Source organism: Vitis vinifera, chromosome 6, assembly GCF_030704535.1.
Source record: "Vitis vinifera cultivar Pinot Noir 40024 chromosome 6, ASM3070453v1".
NCBI lineage: Eukaryota > Viridiplantae > Streptophyta > Magnoliopsida > Vitales > Vitaceae > Vitis > Vitis vinifera.
Window position 1 is genome coordinate 15,178,589 of NC_081810.1, and position 12,486 is coordinate 15,191,074.

The 12,486-nt window shown below is 31.2% G+C and overlaps 1 protein-coding gene and 1 long non-coding RNA gene across 3 annotated transcripts in view; both read left to right on the forward strand.

Moving 5' to 3' along the window:
- Positions 1–423: 423 nt before the first annotated feature.
- Positions 424–3,690, forward strand: LOC109122771 (uncharacterized). Its single transcript, XR_002030268.2, has 2 exons — positions 424–3,117; positions 3,334–3,690. It is a non-coding gene; the product is annotated as an uncharacterized LOC109122771 (long non-coding RNA).
- A 4,340-nt stretch (positions 3,691–8,030) lies between these two features.
- The window catches only part of LOC100266796 (ubiquitin C-terminal hydrolase 12), a 57,845-nt gene continuing 53,389 nt past the window's right edge, over positions 8,031–12,486 (forward strand). Inside the window, exons 1-4 of one of the 2 annotated variants that reach the window (XM_002277664.4) lie at positions 8,031–8,279; positions 8,520–8,583; positions 8,962–9,112; positions 9,254–9,411. In XM_002277664.4, coding sequence (XP_002277700.1) covers positions 8,250–8,279; positions 8,520–8,583; positions 8,962–9,112; positions 9,254–9,411 — 403 coding nt within the window. In that variant the 5' untranslated portion in view covers positions 8,031–8,249. Of the gene's footprint in view, positions 8,348–8,519; positions 8,584–8,961; positions 9,113–9,253; positions 9,412–12,486 lie in introns of both variants that reach the window. The other variant, XM_010653329.3, reaches the window with a different exon arrangement.

Sequence of the window (12,486 nt, forward strand, 5' to 3'; positions counted from 1 at the left end):
TTATATATTAGTGAGATTGATCTTATAGGTTAAAGATTCAGTTTCAAAAAAAATCTGTTTTGGTTAGTTCGATTAAGACTTTAGGTTTAAGTAAAATTTTAGTTTATCAAAATGATTGATTTTATGTGTTAAATAACTAACTTTAAACTTGCCTAATTAATGTTAAAACTATTTTCTTAACTTTAGATTTCATCTTAATAATGTAAGTTTATTAAAAAAAAATCAATTTCATGATCTCGTATGTTGTTTTAGTATATTTATTTGTTTATGAGTTATCTATTTATTAACATGATTGATTTCATAGGTGAGAGATTTAGTTTTAAAATTTGTTTTGGATAGTTTTTAATTTAATTTTAGGTTTGGGTGTTCTTATCAAGTTTTAGTTTGTTAAAATAATTAATCTTACATGTTAAATATTTGATTTTAGACTCACCTTAATTAGTGTTAAAAACATTTTCTTTAAGCCTAGGTTTCATTTTAATAATGTAAGTTTATTTCGAAATCATATTCCTTGAATTCATATTTTGTTTTAGTTTCCTTTCATTTAAATTGATTCATTTTAATTATTTTAGGTGTTCTTATAATTCTTAATAAAAATAAATTTTATATTTAAAGGTGATTGTCCTAGGTTTATTCTGATTTAGCTTCCCTCATCGATTCAATTTAGGTATTTTCCATAATATTAGTTCGTTAATAAAATTAATTTTTTGATTGAAAATTATTGTTTTCCTTGATTTGATTAGGTTCAATTTAATTAGTCAGGATGTGTTTGGGGGTTTAATTGATCACATGGTAATTCTTGATTATTACTCTCGATTGATATGTTTCTTAAACATTAGTCATTAATTCATTTGACTTGAGATTGAATAGTTTATCGCTTTAGTAGACTCTGGTGATTGTTATTCTAAATTGACATGTTTCTTGGATATTGGTTCTTAATTCTTAGTGGGTATCTCGTTAGCTTATTTGATCTAAGTTTGAATAGTTTATTGCTTTGATAGTCTCTTATAAAATTTACTTTTTAGAGGTCATTGGAAAATCACGAAGATTGACCTCTACCCTCACCTTTATCATTTTTGTTGATTACTAAAAAATTTTACTTCATGATTTTATTTTATTTTCTTTTGTTTTGTATTTTGTTTCTTATGTTTTGTTGTTTTCAAATTAATTTCATTTATTTTTAAAACAAAACACTTTTCTCAAAAGATCCATTTGAAAATCTATTTAAAAAAAAAATCATTTAGAGTCCTTAGAATCAAAATCCCATTTTCTTTAAAAATATGAGACCATGTTTTGATCGGTTTGCATCTTTCTCAGTTTTCAATAAAAATTCTGGTTTCGAATGAAATATGAATCAAAGCTTGTGGTCCCAAATAAATGGGATGATTCTTAGCTAGATTTATGTATACCAATTGGGGAATTGGTGAAACCCCTACATAAGAAAATTTTTCAAAACTCTTCCTTGCTACCAGTTTTTACTTAGCCACTGACCCTTTAGATTCAAAATTCGTTTCAGCAACTTTGGAATGTTTTTAAAAATTTTCCAAAACTTTTATGACTTTCCTCACTTCTTAAACTTGAATTTAAAGTTTTGTTTGAGTTAGAAAGTCATTCTGGAATGGAAGATATAAATGAGTTTTTAGGGCGGGCTCCGTCTTCACCCAGTTCTAGACACCTGAGATCTTTTTGAAAAAATAAAATATCAAACGAGTTTTTAAATTTAATTAAATATTTTTCCTCAATTCTAGGCTTCTTAAAATTGATATTAGACACATAAAATATTAAAAAATATACCTTTTTGAGGGAGATATGATTTTTCAAAGTATTACCTGCTGCACATGTTGAATTCTAGACATCTGATTAGCTTGAGTATTTTAGAAATATTTTTGAGTACTATTCGACCCTGGATTCATTTTTTATGTGATATAGACACTTTGAAATATGTGTGTGATCATTTATGTGATCATTTATTTTATTTTTTTATAATTCGTTTATGCATGTCAGTTTTTCTTATCTAATCTGGACTTTGTAAAGCCTTTAGGTATCTTTGCTACAACCTGTCCCTTGAATGAGAGTTTGGCCTTCGGTATGTTGATCTAGATGTGTAGGAGTAGTTTTCTGAATTTTTTTCATAATTAAATTCCACTCTAAGCCATTTTTTAGAAATTGTTTTTTTGATGCTCTATTTTCTAATTGCATGTTGATGGTTTTATACTTTACTTGAAATTGTTATTATTTTTGGAGTCATTTGATTTATCTTAGACATAATAAAGGTGTTATATAATATATACTTGTCCTAACCACTCTAGCCTTTTTTTGAGGAATCTTAGAAATTATGCATGCTATCCAAGTACACTCTCAATCACTACTTTTTGGAATTTTATGAACATGCATGTTATTGTGAGCCTTATTTATGTTTGATGTGATCCTTAGGTGCTTAGATGTATGCTTGATTGCCTTAATATATGTTTGATCGTTTGATTTGCCCTTGTTAAAACAAATGTTGTGTGCTATATTTCTATATTAACTTTGATGTTTTATGATAGCGTTTGAGAAGCAGTCCAAGTACGCACCCTAAATTTCTTTTATGATCAGGATTTGACTTTTCTTGTTTAGCATGCTATCTTTTGAAATCACCTCAGTCTACCTAGGTACCCTCAATCAATCAATTAATTACCACATTTCCCTCAACTTAGTCAGTAGAGACCTTTATAGGGCTTAGAGGGTGCTAACTTTTAGAAGTATCTTCCCAATAGGTAATCTGATCCCCGAACCTAGACTAGGGTTTTTAAAAGACAAGTTTTTCCAAAAACTATGGAGTCACTTTTTTTAGGTTTTCTTTCTTGTTTTATTTATCCTCTTAAATAAAATAAAATAAGTGACGACTCCGACTTTTCCAAAAACAAAATTTTCACCAAATAAAAGCGAGTCTGGCCAATCGAGTGGGGGCGCACGTGAAAAATGCAGGTCCACACACTACTAGCCAGTAGTCTTCTCCAACATCGACGGTTACCCTAATCTCCGGCCACATCTTCCCCCTCTCCCTCTTTTTATCTCTTTTTTCTTTCTACCCCAAAATTCATTCCTTCCACTTTCATTTTGGAGGCTTCAAAAATGGTAAGTAACCCTTTCTTTCTTCCTTTCGATTTCTATAGTGCTTTTTTTTTTAGACTTGGGTTTTGTTTGTTAGGCTTTGAATTGTGTTTACAAGCTTTGAGGATATTGGGCTTACATGGTTGTTGATTTGGACTGCAAATTTGTGTGATTTAGGCTTACATATTATTGGATATTGTTATTGGACTTATTTGAATCTCTTTGATTTTTGCTGCTTAGACTTTTCTTGGTGTTTGGACGAGTGTTTTGGCACTGTGCTGAAAATGGGAAAAACAAAAAAGTGGTTGGAGCAGTTGAAGGTTGAAGACAGGGCATGGGTTGGCCAGACGGAGGATGAGAATTTTTGGATTAAAAAAGAAAATGGGTGGACGTGCTTGAGAATGGGGGGCATAGGAAATCCAAGAGGTGGATTCTCTCTTCTTTTTCTTTGTTATATATATTTACTATGAGGAGAGACATTTTTTGGATTTTTTGGAGCTGCCAAGATATTGTAATTTTTGTTGGAGCAACATTATTGTACAAGGTGTACTCGGATCCTTCCCCTCATTTTGTTATTTATTTTTTATTTTTTGGTTATCTGTTTAGATTTTATTCATTATTGGAAAAATGCATGAATGTAGGTTATATGAATGATAATGAGTATGCGATGTTGTCATTGATCTTGAATGCTTATTTCCTTTATTTAAATCTATTAGTTATTATTATCATCTTTTTTTATTTTTTTATTTTTTTTTATTTTTAATGTGTTTTATTTCTTTTGTTCCAAGTTTGTTGATAAATATGGAATAAAACATTTTTTTTCTTTTTTAATGATAAAGTTTGAAAACTCTTTTAATAAAGTTGTTTTTTTAAAAAAAATTGAAATATTTGTTCTTTTTTAATGAATTGGAAAACTTTTCCTTAATGAAATTGTTTTTTTTAAAGTATTTTTTATTTAAATAAAATTCAAATGGATCAAATCCTTTTCTTAATTTTATTTTATATATTTATTTTTATTTTTTTCTATTTTTTTTAATAAGTTACCTTTTGTAATATAGAATTGAGTGAAACAATATTTATTTATTTATATATTATTATTATTATTATATATTTCACACCTAGGACATAAAATAGTTCATGTACATAAAAGATTAATAATTCTATTTATGAATCAAAACAAAAAAAATAGAATTTTGATATATAATTCTATCTAATTTATAATAGAAAATTGAACATAAGAACACAAAAATTGAATTTGAAAATAATTTTTGTATTGAAAATTATACCTTGAATACAAGAGAGAGTTGTTGATTACAAACTACCTTGTTGATAGAAGAGGAGTATGAACACAAATGAAGAGATTTTTGGAAGGAGAAAGATTACAAAAGCTAAGAGGAAATTTTTAGAGAACACTCTTGAAGGCTTCTTTCTTCACTCTTGTCACTATGCCTTGTGATGATCTTGATGTCTCTATTTATTAAAAAACTTTGACGAATTTGAAGTTGGATGAAGTCCGTAGACTTGAGACTTGTATGAATCCGAAAATAATTTGAGAAGACAACTGGCTGGTCTTTTGAAAAATTTACTTCATGTCAAGAAGACTCAAGGTATATATGACACGTTTCTTCTGCTTTTGTTATGGTTGTGAGAGAGATTAGAAGAAAATTTGAAGATAATTAATTCTCTTCTTACACGTTGCCTTTGGAAATGTCATGTTGGTAGACAAAATAGTGTTTGACTATTTAACACCATTTTAATAGTGTTTGATTTTTTTTTCTCTTGCGTTTTATATACACTCTTATTTCTCTTCTTTTTCAAACTTTTTTTTTTACTGGATAAGTACAAGGAGACAAATGCATAGATATACAATTGTGCAAAAGATTTTTGAAATGTTTCAACTAAGCATCACTAAGAAAATTTTTTCAAACTCTCTTTGAGCTTGCTTTTCTTGAACGTACTCTTTTTTATATATATCGACAAGATAAGAAAATTGCGTTTGGAATAATAGAGGGACTTCATGAAAGATATTTGCAGAAATGATTTTTTTAATATTGCCTTTAGTGATGAGTTTATAGTTAGATGAACTCTAAATCTCAAAATCAAAGTCTCTTGCAATCATTCTTAACCTCCAATGACAAATTTGTTTTTTGAGGCTGACTTTAGTATAGGGCCAAGGGTCCTTTGTACCAAACAATTGATGTTTTCTGTGATTAGCTTTAAAAAGGATGATATGTTGGGCTGGGTAGACTCCTCCATCGTTCAACTACTCAGGAGGCTTGCTTTCAATAATGAGTTCAACGGGTTTGAATTCTAGGATGAAAGCATTTAATACGCAAACTGCTAATTTCCTTCCAAATCCATTGGTTTGCTCAAGATTTGAGAAAATTATTTGATAAAGTAATTCATAATCCATGAGGAGAGTAGAGGTCAGTTCTATGGACTCATTGTTGAATTTAATGACTATTGTTATATATCTGTCTAAGTCGATATTGATTTTACAAATACTATAGGTGAGGACACACGTATAGTCTTGTCTTTCTAATGGAATTGCCCTACACAAGGGATCAAGCTTTGGACACTTAGTATTGTTGTTGCCATAATAAGTATACCAAATAAAACTCATCCCTTAAATAGTAACTCCAAAAGTGCTATAGTCAGCAAAAAATTACATTATATGGTCTTGTTTGGCTTCCCTTGTAGCTTGGGCCTTTAGACTTATCATTTGTCTAAAGTCTTGAGGGAGATTTAAAATATTTTGTTTATAAAATGAAAATCTTGATTTTAGAAATTCTAAGCTTTCTTTAGAAAGTTTTGAAAATTCATTTTGAAATTCATTTTAAAGAAATTTTGAAAATGTAGTTATTGACTCTTCTTCAAAAATTTTCTTTTGTTTCCTACAATTGAAAATTTCAAGATCTGTATCCATTGGGACGCAATGTATAATAGAACTTGAAGGGTTAGAAAAACTGTCTAAAGTATCATTAGTCTGTTTAAAATGAAAAGATAAGACATTTAAAGCTTCTAACTTTTGATTATCACTTTGTGCATTTCAGAGGTTGTTTAAAATGCATTTATGTGATATGTCTAAATTTTCTATACTTTATGAATCCGAAATGACATATTACTTTTAGGAAACACTGGAGGAGTGAATTTCTCAAACTTAATCCATTCTTGCTCCATTTGTAAAGAAAATTCAAATATTAATACATTCTTAGAAACATAAATAAGATATCTAAGCAATTTGTCTTTAATAAACCAAAATTGAAAATATATTGAATTTATGAGGGACAAATGGTTATGAAATAAAATATTTAAAGGATTTTTTTGAATCTTTTGAAATCAAATTCATTGATTTATAAGAACATGCACAAGTACCATCACAATCTTTTTGATCGTTTGATTCACCTTGACTCAACTCTTCACTTGATATTTATTGTGTTATTAATATTTGATGCTCTTCTTTTGATTCATAATATTTGCTAGAATCTTCTTCTTCTTCTTGTTTATTAATCATATTAATCATATCATTAGATTTTTGAGTTTATCGCTGATTTCTAAAGAATTAATTTGGTTTTCTAGTTGACAGTCTTTTGAATAATGACATATTTTGCCACATTTATAGCAAGTTGGAGTTGTTGGAGTTTTCTTTTTGAAAGTTTTATTAGAAGATTTTGATTTATTATTATTATTTTTAATTTTTTTTTGATATTTTGACTCAATTAATGGTTTTTTTTACCCTTTATATTATTTTGTTTACTTTTCCTTTTTGAAGGGACTACTATTGTATCGTACCCATAATATGAACAAAAAATTCCTAATTCTTTCTTACTATCTTGTTTTTTTTTTATTTATTTAACTTTTTAATTTGAGATTTGTATAGAAAGCTAAGCCTTCATTATTAATAAAAGTAATTAATTCTCCATTGATGACTCATCAAAATAAGGATATTTTAGAAAAAAAAAATCATTAATCAAGTGGTGAATTAATCATTAATCAAATGAGTCAAATAAGTGTATATAAGTGAGATGATAATGATATTTTAGAAAAAAAATGATCGGACAAACACTACTCTTTTATATATAGATATAAATAATAGGGAGAATTATCTTTTGGGGGTAGATGGGCCCCAAATTAACAAAAGGTCCATATAACTCTTCAAATTGAGTTGAAGGATATGAAATAGTAACGAACAAATATACCTTTTAAGAGCACATATAAAATATTTTATAAAATTAAGTTAAATAATTTTTTTTTCAATAATACTAAATCAAATAAAATTAGTTTTCAAAAATATTAAATTAAATAATTTTTTTTCAAAAATATTAAATTAATTTTTTTTCAAAAATATTAAATTAAATTAAAGTATTTAAAAAAATATTAAATTAAATATTTTTTTAAATATTAAATTAAATAAATTTATTTTTAAAAAATATTAAATTAAATAAAAGTATTTTAAAAAATATTAAATTAAATAAAAAATATTAAATTAAATAAAAGTATTTTTAAAAAATATTAATTTTTTTTTCTCAAAATCAACAAAGGGCATTTTTAGAAATACTGAAGGATGATATCCTTCAACTAAATTTCCATACTTTCATTGGGTCTTGGGCTCAATTTAAAGAGTTACATGGACCTTTTGTTAATTTGGGGGCCCATCTACCCCCAAAACATAATTCTCCCTAAATAATATAGATTGTTTAATAGTGTAGGATTTTAAATTTACATTAATGGGTATTTAGTAATTAACTTAAACTAGTGGGTAAAGTGGTGAATTTTTAATTTTGGGCTAATTTTGTTTTGTGAGAATGCTGACCCACTAGAGTTGGGAAACAACAAATAGGTTGTTACCGAGAAAGATGAGCTCAGTTTTGCGGCTTGGGCTGCCCTGCACATTAGGTATTTACGGTGCTCCCACGTCCCTACAAAATCCCAAAAATACCCATTCACCAAAAACCGAAAAAGAATAGAAAAGGAAAAAAAATAAAAAAAGAAGACCTTTCTCCTTGTAGACTCCTAGTGGTGCTTCCGCTGATCTTCCCTTCATTGCCCTTGCCATTCTCTTCTTGTCTCTACAATTCCTACAATTCCCGCCTGTGCATTACATTCATTGGAAATAGAAAAAAGAAAAGAAAAAGAAGAGTTGGTATTTTTCATCCATGACTGTGATGACTCCTGCTTCTATTGAAGTATGTTCACCCTAACCCCCCACTTCTCTCTCAGAAAAGAAAAAAAGATTCATTGTTTCTTTTTATAGGTTTTCTATTCACTTCATTTTCTCTCTCTTTGCGATTTTGATCTCATTGGATTGTTGAATTCTAGGGCTTTAATTTTTCTTCCTTGCAATTTTGATTTTATTGGGTGGTTCAATTATAGGGTTTGGACTGAATCATTGAGCTTGTTTCTTTTTCTTTGCTTTTCGTGTGCAGCGAGAGGACGAGGAGATGCTGGTTCCCCACACAGATTTGGCCGACGGCCATCAACCTATGGAAGGTTTGTTTTGTTGTTTTGATTTTCTGTGATTTCTGATTTTTCTGGGTTACTTTTGATCAGGTTTAATTGCATGACGATTTATTTACGCTTCGAGTTTTGTTTCGTTGGCCATAAAATGTAGAGAAAGTAAAAGAAACAAAGTTTCAATCTCGGGGTTTTCATTAGTTGGAACCTGATTAACGGTGAAAATAATATTTGCCTGAGTTTCTGATAGAACTGATTGGTTCAGTTGAGTATTTTCATTTTCTGAGTGTCTTTTATTTCCAGTTTTTTTTTTTTTTTTTTTGTCTGAGGTTTGTTCTTATCCAATCATGTAGTTGGTTAAATTAAGGTTTAGTAGATTCTAATTAGCAATTAATTGATTTCGAAAATTACCAGTTGTTGCACAAGAGGAAACTACTAGTACTGTGGAAAACCAGCCAGTTGAGGATCCTCCTACATCAAGGTTCACATGGAGAATTGAGAACTTTTCTAGGTTGAATACAAAGAAGCACTATTCCGAAAATTTCATTGTGGGCGGCTATAAGTGGTATTTTAATTTTTTTTCATCCAAAATGGCATTATTGTTATTATTATTATCATCATCATCTTCATTATTATTATTGTTGTTGTTGCTATAACCATTATTCTTCATATGGCTAGTGCCAATCCTCATAATTGATTTGAACAGGCGGGTGCTTATTTTTCCAAAGGGAAACAATGTTGAACATTTGTCTATGTACTTGGATGTTGCGGATTCATCAAGTTTGCCCTATGGGTGGAGTAGATATGCACAATTCAGCTTGGCTGTGGTAAATCAAATTCATAACAAATATACAGTGAGAAAAGGTATTATCTGTTATATGTATTCAGGGCAGCTTGAGCTTAATCAACACTTTCATTTCCTTTGATCTATAAGAAAACAAGAAAACTTGTTAGGTTGAGGTAGGATTTCTATTTATTATATCATTAATGAACACCCATGATAGATGTGCGTCTTGGCTTGTCTCTATTCAAGAAGGTGGTAATGAGTGGTAATGGCAGTTATTAAAAATATAGTATGCAAACAAGCACATACTATTTGAAGGATCTATTATGCCAAATTGAATTGGCTTGGATATTTTGCTGCAAAATTGAAGGCTCCTTAGCTAGTTTGCCTGATTTATTATTATTATTATTTTTTGATTGGAAACGACACATAGATTTATTGATAGATAAAAAGAAGTACAAAAAGAAGGATGAGGAATCCTCCCGCCAAAGAAAGCTAAACTACAGTAAAGTACACTGAAAAACAAACGAACACTCTAAAAAGACCACTCCTTATGGAGTACACACCGCTATCCAATCAAGTTGTATCATATTAAGGGGAGTCCTCTTAAAAACCTCGGAACAAAAAACCCAAAGAGAAGCAAGGAAAACAATAGAGTCCCAAAGATACTCTGAATTCCTTGCTTTATCCTAAAAAATCCTCGCATTTCTTTCCCACCACACAACCCGAATAAGAGCGATGCTTGCAGCTTGCCACAAGACTATCCCCCTCTTAGAAGAACCAAAACCATTAAATTTGATGGACATCATGTCAACGATGCTCCTCGGGGGGACCCAATCCATCTTAGTTAACTGAAATAACCTGTGCCACAACCCAATCGTCAAGGAGCAATGAAGAAAAATATGATTTGCTGATTCCCCATGCTTCATGCACAGAATACAAATATCAGGACTAAGGGCTTTGTAGGGTCTTCTCACTTGTAGCATGTCATTAGTATTCACCTTCTTGTGTGCCACTAACCAGATGAAGGACTTCACTTTGAAAGGAACTTGAGAATTCCAAATGAACTTAGAAGGGAAAATTTGAGGAGATCCAGAAAATTGAGATAAAGTTAGAAAGAAGGATTTAACTGAAAAAAACTCTGAAGAAGATAAGGGCCAAAATCTGGCATTTGGAACCGAAGAAGATAAATGCAATCCATCGAGATACCGCATGAGACCTTCTAAGTCCTCTATCTCAGAATCTGACAGGTTACGACGGAAATTTAAATTCCAAGAGAAAGGACGAGTAGGACCGAGAACTGAAGAAATAGGTATGTTTTTATCCAAGACTACTCTAAATAGTCTTGGATATTGGGTTCCCAAAGGTTGGTCCCCCCACCAAAAATCTTCTCAGAACCGAATTCTTTCCCCATTTCCTACCACAAATCGAGTAAACGAGGAAAACTCCTGAAAGACTTGTGTAATAGCCTTCCAAGGACAGCGATGTGACCATTTGACTAAAGTGTTAGCATCCCAACCATTAGAGTGTGAACCATAAATGCTTAGTATGACCTGATGCCATAGAGCTGAACCCTCTCTAGAGTACCTCCACAGCCATTTCCCTAAAAGAGCGAGATTCCTCAGAGAAATATTCCCAAAACCCAAACCCCCTATTTCCTTCGGTTTACACACAACATCCCACCTCACTAAATGATCTCTTTTGCCTTCCCCAATCCCTGACTATAAAAAATCCCTTTGCAATCTCTCGATTTTTGCAGCGACTGAAGCGGGTAACTTAAATAAAGAAAGAAAGTAACAAGGCATATGGGTAAGGCAAGATTGGATGAGAGTTATCTTCCCCCCGAAGGATAAGTATGCCTTTTGCCATCCATCTAATCTTCTTGAAATTCTCTCAATTACTGAATCCCAAAATCCACCTGCCTTGGGATTCCCACTCAAAGGAAGACCCAGATAGAGTATAGACCAGCTAGAAGCCTTGCAGTCAAGCGTCTCATCCAATCTTGAAAGATGAGCTTGATCCAGATTGATATCATAAATATTACTCTTGTCAAGGTTGACCTTTAGCCCAGAAATATGCCCAAACGCTAACAAAAGACTCTTGAGAGTCTGCAAATCTTCCTCCCTAGTGTTAGAAAAGAAGATGGTATCATCGACAAATTGCAAATGAGATACCCTAGTTCTGTTTCTACCCACCCTGAAACCCTCTAACATATTTCTCTCCTCTGCTCTCAAAAGCATCCTACTCAGTACATCTGCTATTAAAGTAAACAAAAAGGAGGATAAAGGGTCACCTTGTCTTAATCCTCTCGATGCCTTAACCCAACCTTTAGCGCTACCATTCACCAATACCGCATAAGATACCGAGGACAAGCATCCACTCATCCATTTCCTCCATTTAGGACTGAACCCCTTCTTCTCCAACACTTGATCTAAAAAATCCCACCTTACGTGATCGTAAGCCTTTTCAAAGTCAATTTTGAAGACGACACCAATACTGTATAAGATATTGCATAAGTCAAGTTTGCCTGATTTATTATGATACTTCGGGTTTGGGTAAATCGTAGAGTGTGACCCTTTTTTGACAAAAAATGACTTGTCTTTTAGGCATCGATGGTGGTGAATTGCCCCACACACCCCCTCCCCTCCTTTCGTGCATAGTTTCATTTACTTATTCTTGGAGAGAATTTGTAGAACCTATTCCTCATCCTATTAAGGACAATCTTCTACATAGACTGAGATTTTTTTTTTTTAATATGATAATATATTACACCAAGGAAGAAGCTTTTTACTAATTTGAATGAGATAGAATCTATGCTCACATTGTTAAAGGTGGGATGCTAGTTTAACGTTTTTAGACCTTGTTGACATGGCATCTAGGTGAGCTAGGTAAATAACTAGGTGGTCAAGGTGCCTCCTCATGCAATGCTAATAAATGGTTATAACTTGAGCACGGTTAGGCATGCTAGGACTCTTCCTAGAGTAAGGGAAAAACATAAAAGCAATGGTGGTTGTCACATAAGGGGTAACCCAAAATACCAAATTGTGGACAAAATTCAAGAAAAATCTATTACCTCCTCTTATTCACCTTTGGGCTAAAGGATAAAAAAAATGGAAACAATTTATTTCAACTTCCAAAGCGGTATTCCAATCCTT